The 22,702-nt window shown below is 33.5% G+C and overlaps 1 protein-coding gene across 1 annotated transcript in view; it reads right to left on the reverse strand.

The window, feature by feature from the left end:
* AP3B1 (adaptor related protein complex 3 subunit beta 1) overlaps window positions 1-22,702 on the reverse strand; it is a 161,687-nt gene that overhangs the window by 50,972 nt on the left and 88,013 nt on the right. Inside the window, exons 19-22 of the mRNA XM_029283476.1 lie at window positions 21,991-22,103; window positions 19,407-19,556; window positions 8,681-8,750; window positions 6,734-6,840 (exon numbers count right to left, since the gene is read on the reverse strand). Coding sequence (XP_029139309.1) covers window positions 6,734-6,840; window positions 8,681-8,750; window positions 19,407-19,556; window positions 21,991-22,103 — 440 coding nt within the window. The remainder of the gene's footprint in view (window positions 1-6,733; window positions 6,841-8,680; window positions 8,751-19,406; window positions 19,557-21,990; window positions 22,104-22,702) is intronic.

Consider the following 22,702-nt stretch of genomic DNA (forward strand, 5'->3'; position numbering starts at 1 on the left):
AAAAGGATACAAAAATTGGAAAGGTATTGTAACAAAACACAATAGTTTATAACTTGAATCTATAATTCATTTGAAATCATTGCACCTGACAAAGGGTTTATATGATTCTAACAACTGCAAGTAATTTTCCTTGTTATGAAAGTTAAGTCATATTCAATAGAAGGTTTATATATAAGGATCTGTGTCCTTATTGTAATAAGTAGACTATGGAACACCATCCTGAACCTTTCATTATCCTTCACATACTATTGTCTCATATTGGATACAAGCAGAAAATCATGCAACATGATGTTTTGTTATTTACCAAATAACAAAACATATCATGTTGCATGATTTTCTACTTGTATCCAATATGAGACAATAGTATGTAAGCCTGGAGTTTATGTCATATAGTTGCAACATGCTTTTTGACATTTTTTTCATCATTGCAGTTTGTAACAGGTGGCCACGTTGACTTAATTTTTAAGATACAAGTTACTTGATAAGTCATTTGGGTTTTTTTTAGAGCTTCTAGCTCAGTTTATGCTATGTTAAAATATTTCACTGTATTAATTTTACTGTACATAATTTAGTATGTTCTTCTATGTATTATAATTTTTATAAAGCACTTCTATTTTATAAGTAAACTAGCAGCGCCAATCATATCTGTAAGCTGTAGATCTACCCAATCACAAATGAATTATAGGTTGATCTATTTTAAACAATAAAAGATGTATGCAGGATGGATAATGAGTCCCTCCTCTCACTGAAAGTTTTTTCTAGAGATGATTTGTCTCCAAACAGGTTACAATATTGGAACTGAAATAGGACTAGGAAGAAATGGCTTCAGGTAAGGCAAAGTGGAAGAGTTAGCATCAAGCTATCTTTTAGGTTTTGGATAGCAAACCAAATCTAATGAAATATACCATATAGATTTGCTCTTGATTCTACATTTTCTACTGAAGATTTTCAATGAGCAACATTATCTAAAATATTAGAACAGCAGTCCCCAACCTTTCCAGCTTGGTGGCCTGGCCCAATGTGGGGGAAGGGGACGCGTGTGAGTGGTAGGTGCACACGCACACAGCTCCGTTTGAGTGGCCGGCGACTGCACCCGCCAGTCACACAAATGGAGCTTTGGGCGCAACAGGAGGGTGCTTGCGCTCACACATGAAGCTCCACTTGTGTGAGCGGCAAGCACTAGAGAGCGAAGCTTCAGTCACATGAGTGGAGGGGTACTTGTGCTTGAAGCTCCATTTGCACAAATGGAGTTTTGCACACAAGCACAAGTATCCAAGCACAGCTCATGCAAGTGGTGCTTCATGCACGTGTGCTTGCCCATCTCTCCTGTGACTCGGTTTTGAATAGGCTGCAGCCCAGCATTTGGGGACCCTGTATTAGAAGACTAATTTCTTGCCTTAATTCAAAAGAATGTAATTTCAAACAGATTAGTCTTTATGAGCACAAATCAAAATTGATCAACTTTGTTGAAGAAAGCGCAGAATTGTATCCTAATTTCAAATAGATATTAAACTGAAATGCATGTCAATTCAAACTGGATAGGAAAGTTGGTCTACTTTTAGTTTCCCAAAGAAAGAACATCATAAGACTGTAATCGCAAAACTGAGGAACAGATTTCACATTATGGAATCACTCAATCCAGGAGGTATCCTGGAGATAATTCTACAAAGTGCTGGAAGTTAATGTTTGATAGAAGCAATGAATCAAATATTGACAACAACCTCAGTTCTATTAGATTATGTAAGAAATTATTAAAGAAACCTAACATAGAAACATTTAATTGTGGCCAAATCTGTAATTTGGAATCACTATGTATTTTCCTTGTATTTCAAAGAAATACAAGTAAAGATAATAATTACAGCTGATATCTTCCCTAAATCATATTTTTGATCATGATCTACCTGGCTATTTTAATGTGTGCTACATAAGGCCATACTTGCACAATTTTTGATGATGCAAAATGTACCACAAAATTTCTCTATCATATTAAGATCGAACTGCCTTGACTGGGAAGATATGCACTTTGTATTCAAATCAAGGTGCTATATTAATATTAAAATCATTAACAAAACCAGATAAGAGCCTAACTATCTAAAGGAGTGCTTCAAGAACCGGTCTGGTTATTAAGATCTGCAGAAGATCTTTGGGGGCATCATTATTCAAAGAGTTATATTACTCTGACATAGAGCAATTTGGCCTTGCTCCAAATTGTGGAGCATTATCCTTTTTGACTTAAAATTGATTTCCAACCTCGCTTTGTTTGTTTTTGAAGCTGATGCATTCTATAAGGACAAAATGTTAAATAGAAATTATAAAATCAAAACTAAGATATGACTCTTTAAATTAGCTGTTTAAAACATTTTAGTTATTTTAATGTTTCATCTGTTTTAGGTGCTTTTCATATTTCTATAACAACAACAACAACAACAACAATAATAATAATAATATCCACATCTACCTATCCCAGGTCATTGGGAAGGACTCGATAGGTAGACAAAAATGCCAAATCCAGTCTGAACATCTGGCTGACTGTGCAATCAATAATAATAATAATAATAATAATAATAATAATAATAATAATAATAATAATAATAATAATAATAATAATAATAATAGAAGGGACCTTGGAGGTCATCTAGTCCAACCCCCTGCTCAGGAAGGAAACCCTATACCATTTCAGACAAGTGGCTGTCCAGTCTCTTCTTAAAAACTTCCAGTGTTGGAGGATTCAAACTTCTGGAGGCAGGTTGTTCCACTGATTAATTGTTCTAATTGTCAGGAAATTTCTCCTTAGTTCTAGGTTGCTTCTCTCTTTGGTTAGTTTCCATTCATTGCTTCTTGTTCTGTCTTCAGGTGCTTTGGAGAATAGCTTGACCCCCCCCCTTCTTTGTGACAGCACCTGAGATATTGGAACACTGCTATCATGTCCCCCCTCGTCCTTCTCTTCATTAAACTAGACATATCCAATTCCAGCAACCGCTCTTTATATGTTTTAGCCTCCAGTCCCCTAATCATCTTTGTTGCTCTTCTCTGTACTCTTTCTAGAGTCTCAACATCTTTTTTACATCGTAGTGACCAAAACTGGATGCAGTATTCCAAGTGTGGCCTTACGAAGGCATTGTACAGTGGTATTAATACTTCACGTGATCTTGATTCTATCCCTCTGTTAATGCAGCCTAGCACTGTGTTGGCTTTTTTGGCAGCTGCAGCACACTGCTGGCTCATATTTAAGTGATTGTCCACTAGGATTCCAAGATCCCTCTCACAGTTGCTACTATTGAGTTGCTACTATTTATCATATGTTGTAATTTACAAAAAGAGGAACTGAAATATGAATAGACAAAGAACTAAAGGAAATCTTTAAAAATTAAGAGTTTGCTTATAAAAAAGTGAAAAGAAAAATAGAGGATCAGATATACCAATATCCAAATAACTAACAGATGGTCAACTACAGTGTTCACAGTAAACATTGATATTGCAAGTCTAACTGCTCAGAATTGCCTTGAACCACGAGATGGATGGCAAATAAATTTAATGAATGAATGAATGAATGAATGAATGAATGAATGAATGAATGAATGAATCAGTCACAGTCAGTCAGTCAGGAAAGGACCATTTTGTCCAAGATGTCACCAGCTAATTCATGAAGATAAAAGATAAGGAAGATTAGTTAAGAATTGTGACCAAACAAGTGAACAAACAGGAATACAAATCAGCATGAAACAAATGCAAGAGGACTTTTCAGCTGCTGGCTGCTAATAAAATTAAGACCAAGCATAACAAATTTTCTACATACATCTGAAATAGGAAGCATTTAAGAGAACTGCTGGATAACAAGAAAATTAAGTACTGAAGGAAAGAAATAAGGCAAATTAATTTTTTTTGCATTTATCTTTTTAAATCAGGTACATTAAGAAAAGTATTGTTAAAGATAAAAGTATACAGCTTTGATAAAGGTAGATAGACAGACAGACAGACAGATAGGTTGAATATTCTAAGCCAAGAAGAAACCCCGACATATGATTCTAGATGAAGAAAGAAATAACTCAGGGATCCTGCTTTGAATTTAACAATAAGGGTGGATGCTTATTTCCTAATTTAATTATTTTTTGATCAAATAAGTCAGAATCTTTCTGACTTATTTCTTGATCAAATAAGTCAGAATCAACCAAGGCAATGCCTTTATCTGATTTCAGCCATTGTGTTAGGCAGTTATAGCTTGATAGGATGACATGCTTTCACCAGGGATCTTTCAATCTTACATAGATAAGTATAGTTGATTTTTGACACTATTTGACATTCAGAAGATTGTGTCTTAGTTTCTTAACATGGTCAAAGAGCAAATAGTTCTTATATCCATTCAAACTTTTTCTTCTCAAATGGAAGTATTTCTAGGGAAAGTGTCATGTCTGAAAGAGTGCCCTCTAAAAGACTGTATATTTTAAAAACCAAACATTTCTTATTTCAGGTTTTTCCCTGTGATAAGGCTAACACATATCCTAAGAGTCCAACAGTTGTTCCATGATACACTAACACTTCTCAGGTTCCTCCTTCCAATGGCAGTACCTTACTTCATCTGAAAGTCACACCCGAAAAGATTCTTCAAGCCTCAGCCATATCATCTAACTTTTGCCTTAAAAAATGGTGAGTTCTCAGTGCTAATGTAAGAGTTCTGCACTAAGTATTGGATTAGATTAATTTAATGATCTTTTCCTAATCAAATATGACTCTATAATTGTTATAATTTCTCTCTGATGATTTTGCCCAAAATACTTGAACCCAGCAACCTTTTTGCAAAACAAGGCAAATGTTAGAAGGATTAATCTTTTATGATTAATGTTAATAAAAAGAAAAATGAGAAACATATAAAAGCATTCTGAATTAACTCCTATTGGTTGGACATGATGGGCATCTCTTCTAAGTGCACTAAAAAGGTTCCAGCATTAGATCCTTTATCCTCTATTTCATACTTTTTGTGTTTTATATTCACTAGATTTCATGCATTTTATAGTCTTTATCACATATAATGTAAACAGCAACGAATAGTGGCATACCAATATAATGTGCTTGTAGATAAAGTAGTTTTATAGGAGTAAAACTACTTTGTTATAAATAGTCAATTTCCATACAGATCAGAGTTAAATGAGATCAATATAAAATCCATGGAGGCAATATTTCTATTCGGCCAACTGAAGTTGTACAAAACAACTGGCAGCTTGAATGTCAAAAACTCTATCAGACAATTTGAATGTGGAAAGGGAAGAAAGAAGGAAAAAAATGTGGAATATTATATTGAAGTAGTCCCTGTACCAGTCTACATGGAAAATTTAAAGTAGATCCAATAAAGTACTACCTTTATGGATTTTTAGTCTGTTGATCAATGTGGATAATACTGCTGTTCATGAAACATGGATAATAATAAATTTAGCTAGTCTATACCAGGATTCTACAGACCTATCGGAACTAATGCTAGAGCATCCATTTCATCCAACCACAGATAGCCCAACCAATTTTTCTAATTTTCCTTTCTTGAATCTTGAAAGCCTGGAGTGATATTTAGAAATTCTGTTGATCTAAGTAAAAGCATTGTCTCTATGGCCTTGGTTTTTTTTTCATAATATCATACCTGTAGCATCCAGACAAATGACCTTTTTAAAAATCAATGTAATAATTATGTTCCTCTTGCAGGCTGGTTTAGTACTGACAGTCTTATGAAACTGTAAACTTTTGTGTTTGAATTTTAAATTTTAGGTAAGATGAAAGCCACATATCACTGTAATGTTACTTTTATTGTTTCACAAAGAAGAGGGAGTCAAGCTATTCTCCAAAGCACCTGAAGGCAGGACAAGAAGCAACGGATGGAAACTAAGCAACCTAGAACTAAGGAGAAACTTCCTGACAGTTAGAACAATTAATCAGTGGAACAACCTGCCTACAGAAGCTGTGAATGCTTCAACACTGGAAGTTTTAAAGAAGAGACTGGACAGCGATTTGTCTGAAATGGTATAGGGTTTCCTGCCTGAGCAGGGGTTGGACTAGATGACCTCTGAGCTCCTTTCCAACTTTTTTTTTAATTACTATTATTATTATTATTATTATTATTATTATTATTATTACAGTGAAAATTTTCCTCAATATGTATATACGAACTAGCAATTTTAATATAGTATATAGCAGAATTAAATCCCACTAGGTTTCTTAATAAAACACAAGAGAAAGGCACTCAGTTCAATAGACCAATGCGGCAACTAAGGAATTTACTGTTGTTGCTGTCAAACACCCAGAATAAAATTTTGGAGCATAATGTGCTGAGAATGGTTTATACCTTAGACAATCACTATTGTTTTTCTAAAACTCACACTCTTCAGGCTTCTTATTAACATGCAATATTCCCTTTATAACTATATGGCATAATTCTGATAAGTCAGACTAAAATGTGAGCTCTTTGTTAGATAGGAACTCCTTGTAAAAGTTGATACAAATCCTGATAGAAAAAAATGGCATAATGTTCCAGAAAATGCTTTTGGTTAAAAAAAATCTGTAATGCTAATTTAAACAATTATCTTCTATGATTATATAAACATGAGCTTTTTAAACTCACTCAAAACCTGTTGCTGTCCCTGCTTTCCACTTTCAAATATACTAAAGAGAAGAGGAACGGTCAAAATAATAAACTGTTGAAGATGCAAACATACTTAAAAACATAAAAATAAATCAGTTCATAATTACTTACATCAATGACTGAAGAACTTGATAAACTTAAACCTTCTAGGTCTGCTGCTAAGATGGGAGAGAGAATTGGTGGTTTGCAAAAGGTAGTAAGAGCTGGTGTAGGACTGACTGAAAATAAAATGATTAAGAAAAATAATTAAAATTGAATACATATATGAATATATAAATAAATAAATAAATCATATGACTAAGACTATGATTCTATGGCAACATAAGAAAATAAGGGTTTTCCCATACCACTTCACCCATCCAGCCCAGTATTCTATGTCACAGTATCCTGAAAGCACAATCTCAAAATACCACTGTTCCTTTCTACAAGGTTGTACTTAAGATTTGCAGTCTGTGATTTATAGCCATCAAGACTGATAGCACTAATACTTCTCTGTTCCAGTCATTTGTCTCCTTTTAAAATCATCTAAAAGACATCACCACATCTGATAAATTTGCTGCTCTGCAAAATAAATTCTTTTTTTATTAGTCCAATTTTACCACATTTAAGTTCACTAACTATACACCCAAGTTATAACATTCTGAGAAAAATTATATATTTTATGCTGTATATGATTTTACAAATTTCTATTGTATCACCTCTTATCTACTTCTGCTTTAAGCTAAAAGACCTCAAATAATGTATTTTTCATTGCAAAGAGGACATTCTACGCCCTAATCGTTTTGATTGCCATTTTCTGCATCATTTCCAGCTCTTCACTATGCTTTCCAAGGTATTGTTAACAGAACTGTGCACAGTATTCCAAGTAAAGTTGTATCATATAATGGCATTACATATGGACAGTTTTATTTGGTCTTACATTTCAGGAAGGTGAATTCTAATTGAATGTTAGGAAGTAACTTCCACAGTGAAACAAATTATCTAGAGAGGTGGCAGGCTCCCCTCAGCTGATATGTTCAAATAGAGACTGAACAACCACCTGCCAGGGATGATTTAAGCTGAAACCCAACATTGAACAGGGCATTAGTCTCAATGGCCTCTCTTCCAACTGTATAATTTTCATTCTTTTTTGTAATGGTGCAACTTTTATGTCTGAAAATCGACATACATTTGTCTATTGCACATGTGTAAATTTGTAATAAAATTTGTGCTGATAATGCTTTATAATAAATGTACAGAGCTGAAAATAAACTATGGAAATGTTATATATGGAGAGAGAGGGGGGGAGACTGAGATTGAGAGAGAGTCTGATCATTTTTAAAGGCTTGGGTTTTAGTACTTTGTAATACTTCACAAATCTGTGTATTTTGAAATTATAGGATATTGCAAACAGAAATCCTGGATTCCAACTTTGCTGGTAGGAGAATCCACTGAGCAGAATTATACTAATAGAAGTGGGTTCAATATATGCCAATTCCTTCTTTCCCCAGTTACCCTCTTCAAGTTTCATATTGTGAAAGATGGGAACTGCAGATTTTAGGAATGTAAAGCTAAGAGTTATTAAAAAAAATCTCATATCCAAGTTTAATGCTTTTTTGCTGTTGTTTTGTTTATAATTGAGGCTACATAATTCCTGTAATTTCCATTACAGGAATTTATCATTTAAAATATATATCTAAATAAGAATATTATAAATGTTATCTATATTCTCATTTAAAATGTTACTGAATTATAAAGATATACCTAGTCTAATATAGTATAATATATTACAGAAATAAATTTATCTGATATGGAATAAAAACAAGATATTTTCACATTAACATTAACTTTTTTAGAAAGAATAATTAGAGATTTGAATATATTATACAGGGTTTCTGAAATTAGTTATTACATTGCCTAACTTAACAAAAGCACAGTTTGAACATGCAGATATGTTAACATATCTGTACAAGACTATTAACGGTATCTTGTTTTCCAAAAATGAATTCAAGCAATTTAAGTGGTAGGGCCAGATACATGTAAATATCACAATCAAAGGCAAATATCTCAAGTACTTACAGTCATCCAAATCTAAGAGTGACACATCTTGTTTAGTAGTTTCCTTCCCTTGCAAACGTTTTGCTTCCTTCTGCAAAAAGCATATGAATGTTTGATGCTTTTATCACTGTGTAAAAACATTTCTTATAGTTTTATAAAAAATAAAGTAACTCTATGCCCTCTATCTTAACAAGCTTCACAGAGTAAGAATTGATAAGTAATGCAATTCCTTCAACACCATAACTATATTATTTGCCTGAAACACTAGCACAATTACAATATTTTTATTGAGTAGTATTACACCATAACGTAAGGTGTTTTTTTACAGGATTGGATTAGTGTTCTGCATTAATCACATTGTTGTACTATAAGCTTTTTGTTGTGTTCTAAAAATAATTTATGATGATTTTGGTCTAGTTTATAAGACACTACATTTTCTATTTCCAGTATCACAGTCTTTTCTTCCCTACAATCCTGAGCTTGTTTATTTAGCATTCAGTTTGGTTTTCCTTCTCTAAAGTTAAAGTCACATTTCTCAATTCAGAACATTTCAAATACAGTGGATTAAAATTTGGAGAGTTCCAGATTATCGATGGCCAGTCTGGTGCTTCACCATTTGAATATGTGACTAAATCAAATGAGAGCTAAAGCCAGGAGGAATAAAAATTTATTTTTGTTGGATTCTATAAGCCACAGAATTGAGATTTCATTAATCAAATATTCAAACCAAACATCAACCCAGAAGAAGGCAGTAAAAAACTATATCTGTACTGCTTCCCCAAAAAACCTCTATGTGGATGCATCCATAAAGGCAGCAGGAATCACATTAAATTTTACGATTTTTATTTTTACTGAATAAAATAGCAAAAGACCTAAAAATCCAGCAAAGAAAGGACTTAAACATAAATTAGCCTATCAACATACAAAAAGAGAGAGAAAAAACGATCAATTTTTGACAACAATGTTTTAGAGTGAAACAACAATCGGGAATTTTTATTTTTACTCTGAAACATTATCCTCAAAAACCGTACAGAATTCACTACTTGCTACAGTATACATAACCAATATCTTAGTCTCCTTTGGGAAGGAGAGCGATATCTATAACAAAGGTAGAGCAGACACATTTAAAAAATGAATCAATTATCCCTTAGGTTACACTGTAATATATCATAAGAGTATTCTTCTCATGTGAAAATGAGATGCCTTGTCATAGCTTGCCACAAATTCTGGCACAGATTATTTAACAAAGTTGTAACTTATTTGAAGTGTTACAATACAATATACAATATATCAAGAATATGAAGCATATTTCCTCCAGGGTTCACCCCGCTTCTGTTGAGATGGCAGACAAAATCCATTGCTGTCTCTATCTAGGGTACAACTGCTAAACAGTAGTGGGATTCAGCCAGTTCGCACCACTTCGATAGAACCGGTAGCTAATTTTTTGTTGCCCAGACCCAGAACGGACTTCCGGAAGCGGCATCCACACAGAGAACCAGTTGGTCACATATTTGAATCCTACCACTGCTGCTAAGTGTTGTAAAAGAAATCCGAAACCACCATCACTATATTTACATATCAATTAAATCTATAGAATTCAATAAATATAATCACCTGCACTTTGCTGGCAACCATGAATGATTTGCATGCTCAAACCCATGTATCTCAAGATCTTGTCCAGTTGTCTGTACATTACAAATTTAAGTGGAATGACTTGTAATTCTAGGAAAATGTGGAAATGATTCTCCCATCATTTCTGTTTACCCCACCAAATCTAGCAGGCAGGGCATGCTCTGAGCCCCTTCCATTAACCAATGTCATCTTGTTGGATGTAGGAGTTATTCCTTCTCTGTGGCAATGCCTTTCCTGTGGAACAGTGTCTCTCCAGAAATCTGGTTGGCCCTGACCCTGTTAGATATTCATCAGGCACTGAAGACCTAGTGTTTCGTTCTCCAGGTGTTTGGGCTAAGAGAATTCTCCTGGCATTGCTATTTTTATAAACTGGGCCTATTATTAAACTTTGGGTACTGTGGCTTAGATGTTGTTTTAACCACATATGCCACTCTGAATTATTGTGTGAACTGGGTGGCCATATAAATCAATCAAAAAGTTCTTTCCACTGCATGCGCAGGAGGCTAGCTACCACAAATATTAAAATTAAATAACCCTGGCTGCTAACTAAGATAACATGTGCTAAACCCTGTAGTATAAGTTCACATTGAGAAAAATAATCACTCAAGTTTAACTAACTAAATTTCAGAAAAAGTAAAGAGACTTAATTATACTTTAAGTTATACAATTGGTTTGAATGTGGGAATCATGGAGCAGTCCTAGAATTAATCATAGGTTTGTTTGCTTTTGGTCTACTCTGAAACATAAAAGCTATAATTAATTATGAAACTATATATGTGTTTATGATCCTACTTCAGGATCATACCTTACTTCCATTTTCCCAAATGGGTATTTTTGCCAGAAACCAGAACACCAGAAACTGGCAAAAAAAAACAAAACACCTCACAATACTGTAAATCATAGACATATGATAGCAGGACACAGCAACAAGTGAAAAAGGTAAACCAGTTGCAACTAAACTTGGTTGTAAGTAATTCTGGGAAAGTCTGTCATGACTTTAAACCATTTTAAGTGATCTGTCATAAGTTGAGGACTACCTGTACTCCATCTTCAGTAAATATTCTATGAAAGGCTACAATGTGTCTACTTTTCTATTTTTTTATAATTTGTGTGCAATCATTCACTACCTCAAAACAAAACAACCTTGGTGTTTCATCAGATCCATTTTCCTTTTCCATATCCATCACACAATCTAATACTTGCTGGAAATAATTTGTGCTCTCAATTAAAAAGGTATCATCTGCATATAAAAAGTACGAGGGCAATTCGGAAATAAACCTCCATTTGGTTATCAATGACAGACACTCGCAGATGCAGAACTTTTAGAAAACTACATTACATTACTTTTTGACATAATCGCCATTCAAATTGAGGCACTTGTCATAACGTCTTACAAGGTTTGAAATTCCTTAGTAGTAGTTGCTCGGTGCCAAATCTGGGCTATGGGGGGGGTGATCAAAAATATCCCAACGGAACTGCTTCAAAAGTTCTTGGGTGCATCTAGCAGTGTGCAGCCATTATCATGAATCAACAGCCGACAGGAAGTCAGCATGCCCTGACGCTTGTTATGGATGGCTCGTCTGAGTTTTCATAACGTTTCACAGTAGACTTCTGAATTGATAGTCGAACCACGCTCCATGAACTTCACTAGCAGTACTCCTTTGGCATCTTCACATTTGGAGGGATTTTCTATGGGACCACTTCCTGTGTGGTTTTGGTTCACAATAATGCTCACCCGCATACCGGTAGACGCACCCAAGAACTTTTAAAGCAGTTCCGTTGGGATGTTTTTGATCAGGGGGAAATGAGAACAGCAACCTTGGAAACTATTAGCATAGCAGCGAACGCGTGCCCTTTAAAAACAAAACAACTAGAGACGATGAGTGGACCAATGACCAGGTCGAAAAGCCGAGCACAGAGTCGACCGGTAATATAAGAGAGCTCCCAGTAACCTTGCTTTTATGCTCTGACGATGTCGGCAGTGTTGGCCGACGAAAGCTCAGCACTTGTATTAAACAGTTTTTAGCTTAATGTTATCCTGGTGTTCGTATTTTATATATCCTAAATAAATAAAATATTCCTTTTAACAATCCCTCAATTGTTGCATCATTCTCATTGTTGGAGACTTTTTTCCTCCTCTTTTTCTGCTTTTAATTTCCATCAAAATCAATTTGCATTTTTTCTTAATCGTTCCTTGTTATTTAAGTGCATTTTTGCATCTTTTTCTTTATTTAAGCTTTGTAAAATATAATTAAATAATCCAATTTGCCATTATTCTCTTAAATATATTCTTTTTTTCTTATCCACAGACTCTCTCATGTTGTCATTTCATGCAGCATCCTGTCATATTTTTCATTAGCATGATTTCACTCACTTACATGGCACTCTGCAATATAATTTTTACTCTCTTCCGAACAGCTTCCACATCCTTTTTTCTGATCATTCTGTGGGAAGCTTAATTTATTAATACTTCCATAATCAACCTCTAGGTTTACTCTCACTTTACTCCCACTGGTCTATAGCAAGACAATGAGTCTAATTTAGCAACTACTTTGCAAGTTAACATACTGTTGCCCACCTTCTGCCAGCTAGGAGGTACAACTTTCAACCATTCATTTAGTGACCGTTCGAAGTTACAATGGCACATAAATAAGTGAATTATAACCAGTTTTCACATTTATAACTATTGCAGCAATCCCATGGTCAAAATTTGGCAACTGACAATGTATTTATGACGTTGTATTGTCCCAAGGTGGTGTGATCACCATTTGTAACCTTCCTAGTCAGCTTTGGACAAGCAAAGTCACTGGGGGAAACCAGATTCACTTAACAACCACATGATTCACTTAACAACTACACTGATTCACTTAATAACTCATAAAATGTCATAAAATGGGGCAAAACTCACTGAACAACTCCCTTTTTTAGCAATGGAAATTTTGGCCTCAAATTTTGGGCTTAAGAGGTTATAAATTGAGGACTATCTATATATGCACTGTACTCATACATACTGAGAATATTTTTATTTACATTTTAGTTTTTTTCTTTTCCAACATATGTGTCACTTTTTTGATGCCAGTATAACTTAAAGTACAATAAAATACCAAAACACAAAAATGTTACAAGCAGGAATAAACATTAATATTCAATAGCAAATTGGTTGTAGCAAAATCTAAAATGAAGAAAAACGAACAAAAAAAATCTCCTTAAAATAAAAGGAACACTGGTAGGAAGGCAATCCAAATTCTAATGGCAAGAAAGTTCATATACTAGTTGGTTCCAGGAAATACAAGCATAGCCATGCTTGCATTCATTCCTCCATTTACAGCCTATCTGCATCATTGAGAGCTTTGACTTTTAGGAAGGATGAGAATGGAACGGGAAAATTGGAACAGAGTGGCAAATGAATGTGATTTTCTGCTTGTGCAAGGTATCTTTGGATTCAGGCTATAGGAAAAGGTTGAATTCAAAGATAGAACATTTTTTTCACATGTTGCCCTCTGCTCTGACTTAGAAAGCAAAGATAGAAAGGCCTCACCAGCATTTAGAGAACTGCCAAGCCAAAGTGGAAAAAAGGCTGAAGTACTTCATCATCAGCTCAAAGGCTGGTGGAGTGAGGATTGAGGAAATGAGGAAAGTCTGTGCCCCATTTTGAACCAGGAAGCCCCTCAATTTGACCAACCAATGTTTCCAGGAAAGTCTTTTTTCCCGTCAGACATTTATTGAAATGTCTGACTCTGGTAGGAGTGGGGGGAAAAGGGACACAATACCAATGGATGCGACTGCTTATTTGGGGCTATATCCTTGTCCAGTAGTGCCAAAAAGCCCCTAAAGCTCCCTCCTGGAGCTGAGTTAGCTCTTCTGCAGACTTTTGATCTGTGCTTTAAAATGAACTAGCAGGCAGCTGAATGTACAAAATGCTTTATAATCTATTACTGACTCTCCAATTCTTCCCAACTCTTATTTTATTTTTACAAATAGAAACTGTGGCTACAGCATTCTAAATTTGCCAAGCTTATTCATTATTTTTAAAATTAAAAAAAAAAATTAAACCCAACTCACTTACCAATGCTGACGTTCTCCATTTACAGGAACTTTAACTGAAATTGAACTTAGAACACTAATATCTCTGTTCTCTCTTTAAAATTACAATCCAAATAGACATATAAAATAAACATGTTTCCCCCTTAGAGAAGAGAATGCAGTCCATAGCTGAATGCTAAACAAAGAAGTTAAGCCATATCCCATCAAACATTTCTCTATTTTCAATTCATCTTGATAATAGAGACAGAACCTGGGTAAATGCATATAGGAGCTGAAGCAGGAGATTTCTCTTGCTCAATGCATAATTCATGTGCTCCGCCTGCAAAGTGTGTAAAATGAGAATTTCACACCACAGCATGAGGCATGGAACTGCAGAGAAGAGGCAGATGAAATCATATTTTTCAGTGCGAATTCTGCTTCTTATCCTTCCAATATTTATACAAAATCACCATTGACAAACCAAATGCACTGACTGATAACCTACTGTTTCCATTGTGTTAGCAGTTGAAAAGAGATCAGGCAGAAAGATAGACAATTTGTTTTTATATCTTTTTTTAAACAGTGAACCAGATTTTTAACAGTTGACTGACTGTACCAGGTTTGTATAGGACGCCAACAGTAACTGCAAAGACTCTTATTTACCCATGCATTATATTCAGATCTGAAATTCTCTTTTAAAAGTATGTGATTATACATTTCTTTTTTTTTCCAAATATTTTTAAAGAATTTTATCTTTATGTAAAGAGCTAATTTAAAAGTTATATTTCTACAGCACCAAACTAAAGGCAGTGTACTATAATTATCAGGGGATATTTACCGTAACTTCTATTTTGTAACTATTACAACTATATTACAAATAATGCCATCCTCTAAATATACAAATATGTCCACCTCAAATTTATTTTTATGAATCCACAAGAATTCCATAATACCTATCCTCTTTAAAATGTGTTTTAAAGATAGTTGTATTTTGCTCTAAAATGTATTTTAAAAATGTACTGTACTTGAATATTTATAAAAAAAGATGAACACTGGGAGCTAACAATCATGATTTTTAAAAAAATAAGAGCTTTAGTCCACAGTTTCCTTGCAATCACTATTTTCTCTAAGTAGATGATGTTCCAAATTGTATTTATGACAAGGAATTCTATTTTTTTATTTCCAGAAAATAATTTTACATATTCACATGATAAAAAGCACATTTGGTATAGATATTTTGATATAGATTCCAAGATTCGCAAGTTTCTAAAATCTCAACATTATTTACAACATAAGTCATATTAAGCTGTGAATCACTCTCAGAAAAAAAAGCATATGGGAATGCAGGCTAATACCACTGCAGACTTCAGCCAGTCTGTTTGCACAGACCAAACATCCAGTAAACCAATACTGAATATATTTTGGGTGTAAACAAGCAAGAACTTTTGAAATATTTTTTGCAAGCAATTTTATGATTAGTTCATAAGTGTACTTTTTCCTCATGCAGGAGGTATTTTCCACGTAGAAACCTTGAATTAGGGTGGTGTGAGAAAATGGAAACTAAAAGAAACAACATATATTTTTCCTCCGCTAATACTAGTGATCACGAATGAGCCAAAATAAAGCTTTCTCTTTTTAGTCACTGTCACCCATTGCTGACATCACCTGTAGGATTTGGGAAGCCTGATAGCAACCAGATGATCAGGATGAGTTGACTGAAAAGGAGAAGCCATATTAGAAGAAGCCCAAATATCTTCAAAATATGCAGATGAGCTGACCAAGATCAGGCGAAACAAAGGACCACAGAAAAATGAACTACCAGGAACCTGGCAGATATAAGTGTGTAATGTAACCATGATTACTGAAGCCCTGAACAGGGTTAAGTTATGGGTTTCTTATGTACTCCTTACTTGTCATTTAGAGGTTAAGGAATGAATGAGGAGGGAAAAAGGAAGAAACATAAATAAGCAAAGTGATTCATTGAATTGTATAAATCAAATTTTTCCAGTTCACCTTAAGGAGCTTTTTTAAAATGTCCCTTGATGTGAAAGTGATAGTTATCACTATAAATAGATGAAGAAATATATTTTCTCTTCAGTTAAGCATTAGCTTGTCCATTTATAAAGAACAGGTAAAAGTAAAGAGCATTCCTGTTGTAATTATTGCTTTCCTTAATATAAAACCATCACTATAACTAATTTCTTTATTGGTTTTTTTACCCCATCTTTCTATCAGCTTGCTAATCACGGCATATTACAATAGTAACAAGGACATAAAATGTAGAGCAAACAATATGCTCAAGTCTTCTCTACAAGATGTTCCAACTCCTCTCTGTTGTTGCCTCTACTGCCAAATCGGCCATGCCATTCTCTTCTCCAGCTCTATTATATAGCTCTTTGGGCATAAGAAAAAAATTGGATATGATGGAAATCAATTGTAAAGGTGAAAAGTCAAAGCTGGGAATGATTATGCCCTATGGAAGTCTCTTTACGATGTTGCCTCTGATGTTCCTCAGTGCTCCCTGTTTCAAAAAGGATGTTTGTCTTTGATATATGTGAACCTATGCTCCAAAACTTATATTTTACTATCTCATTCTTTCTCCACCACTAAGTCCTTAGTTATAAAGACAGACCTGTTTATTTACTGCCTTCTGTGGCATTTTTTTTTATAGTGGAGACCTGAATATCCAATCAAATATATACTAGAATTTAGACCTCTCCAGCAGTTTTCACTTTCATGAAGAGAAGGGAAAAAATCAATAAGGTATAGTGAAATTAGAAATTAAATGTGTTTGTTTTTTAGATTCATTTCTCAACAAGGGGAAGAACATGAAGGGCAGCTACAGCTATAGGAAAATAGAAAAAGGAAGGCATAACAAACTATTACATGAAAGGATAAGAAGAATCAAGAGAAATAAAGAGAAATAAAAGAGGAAGATGTAGCAGTAAATTTAATACAAAATTAATATACAATGTTTGAGATTTGCTATTCAGACTATTTATTTGCTATATTGATGAACTACTCCTTGAAAAAAAAACCTAGCCAGTGAAGACTAAATTGGAAAGGGTATAAGATCAGCCCTTCAAAGTAGAGCAGCTAAGGAAACAGACCCCATAAATACTAGCATTCTAATAATTGATATAATATATAATAACAGATTCTTGGAAGCTGAATAGCATTTCTCCTTCACTCCCTCTTATACCAAAGAGTCAGGGCAGAGCAATTTTACTTTATTCTTTCTCATGCTTCGTTTTCCTGGATCAAATTCATGTTTTGCTAATGGCCTTCATGTACCTTCACATCTCTGTATTTCTCCTTAGGCAAGCACGGATTCCTTACCACTAGCATACAGCATAGCTTTTCAGATGCCATACAAACCTATACAGTATGTCCAATTTGCTTTACTCCTACCTGTTCTTTATAAATGGACAAGCTAATGTCTAACTGAAGAGAAAATATATTTCTTCATCTATTTATAGTGATAACTCTCACTTTCACATCAAGGGACATTTTTAAAAAGCTTCTCTAGTCTCAACAAAAGCGTGAAATTCTGTTGCAAAATGGAATATACCTTTTTTCATGAAACATGAAATCTCATTATCATGAGATTTTAGAATACCTAAGAATGCAAGATTGGGGCAGCTACTGATCAGACACTTTGGAAAACTATGGCCAGTCACAGCAGTCAATACTTATTTGATCAAGCAACAGTTTGGCAGTTCTGTATGATTACCTATTAGATATAATTGTCGGCGGATTGCCATATCTTTTATACTGATTATCTCTCACTGTAGAATCAGTAATTTGGAAAAAAAATATTTGCTAACATTCTGTAGTGCAGAAATAAAACTTTTGAGTCAGACTGCAAGGTGCCTTTATAATATTTGTTCTTGCCAACCATGACGGCAGATGTCTTATTTTTAACTGGTCATAAAATACAACCTTCAGTATTTCAGAGTCAGCCACAGATGAGCTTTTATAAGCATGATTGCAGCGCTTGTCATTTGACAGCAATTAAGGCTGCCACAACCTTCTAAGACAACAACTATGATTTTTTGGTCCATTGATATATGCATATACCATACACTTCAGTATATTATAAAGTAATAAACTTTTACTGTAGTCTGTACTTTTCTTCTATATGTTTATATTCAGCAGACATCTGCACATTTTGTCTTGCTTCTGAAGACAATGATTACCCTGATTGCCTTCTTCTCTGTATTCTCCAATAAGATGAGAAGACAAACTGAGGAGTCAACCAATACCAGGGTTTGATGGCACTGAAAGCAGCAAGAGATTCTTGCAGGTTCCATATGTTTGAAATTAAATACCCAAATCAGATTGTTTTATGGGGGGAAAAATCAGAAAATGTGCAACAAAATTTGCAGAATGAAAATACTCTGGAATTTTCATACCTTCAACCTTAATGTTTTAGTCAAAAGTATTCATGGGTTGAAAATGAGCTTCTCAGGGCAGTATGCAAGCATACTATATCCTATATAACTAATGCTATTATTTAACATATTGCTATGAACATAAAGTGACTTCAATAGACTGCCCAGAGCATATTCATACTGATGAGAGTAAGCAATAGTAATTGTTTAAAACTATGATGCAGGGGCAATTTATAGTGTACCTTTCAACTGAATTTTCAGTTTTATTTTATTTATTTTTGAAATTTATAAGTGATGTATGACAAACCAAGTCCCTTAAAATAATGAGTATCAATAACAACCTGACTGATCATAACCAATAATACAAATGTAAAAAAAATAGTTTAATCTTTTTATCTTAATTGTGTTTATATTTTTTGTGCTTTATAACATACATGATATGTATATACAACCTACATGATAAAATAGACATGTTCCATTAGATCATTTCACAGTGATTGGTTATTAGCAGCCAACAGCCTTCTTTAAAAAAAATCATCTGTTTATTTTCACTAACTTTAAAATAATCCTTTTGCAAAGGAGTTCCAATCCAGACAAAAGAGATGACACACATTTTTAAGACATCTTACACACACTTACAGAAACAACTGACAATATAATTTCAAGATGTGTATCTAAACAATATATTCAAGACATACCTTAGGAGGTAGAGGATCCAAATTATTCTCAGAATCACTTTCTGAGGTATAATCTGAAGAACTTTCCTCAGCTGAGCTAGATTCTGAGCTGGGAGAACACCGCTCTTTCTGAGAATTCACTTTATTTTTTTCTGTATTTTTAGAATCTCTAATATAAAATAAATACAGAATTAAAACATTTATATGTACAATATTATGTAGCCTTGACAGAAATTATTTTCAGCAGCAGAAATTGTATCTTAGTGTATGCATAACGTAAAATGTTATTATATAATAATTAATATTATGCTCAATTAATTGTTAACAATTGATAACATCAATTATAATATCCATAATATTACAATTATAAATATTTATAATAAGCATTGCTTGCTACAAACAGCATGCTCAAAACAGAACTCAGGTATAAGGAGGTATTCTTGCCTCATATGTTTGCCCATGTACCACACATCTCCATATTCTTTTTGTATTCTGGCATACTGCATTTATAATTTGCAAAAACTACATAAAGTGAGCATCCTGTTCCAATTTTCATGCAAGCTGAAACGAGGAGTAATCACAATTTGCCTAATTCAAACATCCTCACAAACTATAATTATCATAGATTTGGTATGGAGAAATAATTCTGGCACACAAGACACTCATAAGGCATTTCAGAAATTAAATAAAATATATGGGTCCAAATCATATATACAATTAAAATATATAAATTGTATGTAATTTGGATGTATATATTATATATTTCTATTATCTTTTAAAATGTTTATTATTCTACAAGCTGCCCAGAATTGCTATAACAGTGAAATGGGTGGCATAAAAATTTAATAAAAAATAAATAATTTTTTTTGAAATAAATGGGTCTAAATCACATACATGCTGCTTACTACATTTCAGTACATTAATTGTATCATACAATATGTTTGATTACTAGAACAAAAACTAAATATGGTCATAATCATAAATATATATATATTTCTGATAAGATTTTGGAGAAAATATATAATATTATATGATGAACCATAATAATAAACCATAAGTTATTAAAGTTACTCTTTTAACTGATATTTTTAATTGTATTTATTGTATCTCCAATAAATTTACATAAAATATTTATAAATATTATTAATACATTTTAAATATTACATTTGTATGTAGTCCATCACCCAATGACAATGGGTGGCCCTGATCATAACCAATAATATAAATGTAAAAAGGTTTAATCTTGATAAAAGCATTCAAGAAGAAAAATCAATAAAAAAATACAAAAAACAGCACAAGAAAGAATGATGGCAATACTGTATTAATTATATATTGTTACATTATAATATTCACTTATGAAAATATTAACATGCAACCAGTAAATTTTTCAAAAAAATAAAACCACAATATTCTATATGAGAAGTGCCTATCTGAGCAATATTTGCATACCTTTCTGCTCTCCACCTCTGCCTTCATGAGATAGTTTTAATTCCAAATATGATTCATCAAAAACTCAGTATTCATTTAGTGAAATGAAATACTTTAACAAAAATCCAATTTCTAATTTGAAGCTATGATTTTTCAGAACAATCTTATTTTATTACTTAGTTTTTTTTACAGGCGAATCTTTATTTATCTTACCGTTTAAGAGTTTCACGTGTTAATCTAATGAAAAAAATTTACTGGTAACTAGCTTTTTAACTTTGCAATGATGAAAAGCCTGTATTAATTTAACCTACAGATTTCATTTGTTCTGAACAGGAAAAACAATATAAATCACTTTTAAAATCATTAAATCCTGACTTAAATTAATAAAGTCATAATTAGGGCATTATGCTGTGTTTGTTATGGAAGTGGCAGGGCGAGCTGCTTTAATTACTGTCTGTAATAAAAGGAGCACAGTGCATACTGAGCCACAATCAGCTCTGTCAGCCACGACTGAGCTGAGCTACAAACTCATCAATGCATTGGCGGCAGGCTACAGAGTAAAAGGGCCATCATGTCCACCGAGGCCACTTGCTGACAGAAGTGGAAGAAACAGATTCAGACAATCCAAGGTATTAGCCCCAATTACTTAAATTCTTAATGGCATTTTAATACACATTAACTCTATTAGTAACAGGCAATCTTTAAAAGACCTTTCCCTTAAGCAGCTTCTGACCGTTTCCCTTCACAGCCCTTGCCTCCAATATCTGAACCATAATCCTTTTAATATAACATTATTTAGGGAAAAATCAATTGCCTTAGTTACCTAATGGCAAGATATAGAACAGTTTAATTTTATCCTTCACAAAATTTCTATATAAGGTAACTAAGTGTTTCACAAAGTGACAGGCTAACTGTACAGCCTCCCAAGGTTATGTTAATATAGTCTGCTCATCTAAATATACAACAAAAGATTTTTTTAAAAAAAGATTTGCTCAACTTACATGTAACTATATCATCTGAAATCACAGAAATGGGTAATATTTTTTCCAAAGTGAATGTCACTATCAGGGTAGCGAAATATAAAAAGCTGTGTTAATTTCAACATTGTGATTTAGTACTGTTAACAAGTACACAGATACCTTTCTGAAACTGTTGTTCTTTTTCTTGCAATTCCTCTTTCAGCCTTTGGTTTCCTATCATTCTTATCTTCAGTAGAAGAACTTGAGCTACTTTCCATGCTGGTATCTCCTTGTCCTTCTTCCTTTCCTTCCTCAGAATCAGATTCATTTTCTAGTTGGATGCATGAACAATTCAGGTGAGTAGCTTCCAAATACTACCTTCCAATTATGTTTAAGCATTCTTATGCAATCTTATCATAAACAATGACATCAAAATGTTGCTTTCATAGCTTTTAAACACTGTATTTTTAAAATCTAGGCTTAGTTTTTGACCATAATATGTTTGCAGGATGATGGAAAAGGAATGAAATCAGACATGACCTACATGTCCTCTATCCTTACTTTCCTGCTCTAATGTCATCTTCAGAACTTAAGTATTTAATCTATTCTTGCACACATATCCAGTGATGACAATTTAATCAGAAATTTAAACAAGTTATTCAGTTTCTAATCGGCTGGAAAGTGTTTCTAATATTTAACTTGAAGGTACGCTTTCCCAGTTTCAGTCCACTGCTTCTAGTCATTATCCTTAATAATCTTTGGCAATTTTTCTCTTGTTTCCCAGTGTTCAGAGGACTAGCCCCACAGGATTTGAAAAATGTGTCCTTTCTATATTTATACATGTGTGTCTATATTTACACACTTGTATTTCAATAATTCCATTAAATTAAAATGTTAGATGGGAGGACCCAGTGCAGATATAACATTGTA

The sequence above is a fragment of the Protobothrops mucrosquamatus genome, unplaced genomic scaffold, assembly GCF_001527695.2.
Source record: "Protobothrops mucrosquamatus isolate PMUCROS unplaced genomic scaffold, P.Mucros_1.0 scaffold107, whole genome shotgun sequence".
NCBI classification, from domain to species: domain Eukaryota; kingdom Metazoa; phylum Chordata; class Lepidosauria; order Squamata; family Viperidae; genus Protobothrops; species Protobothrops mucrosquamatus.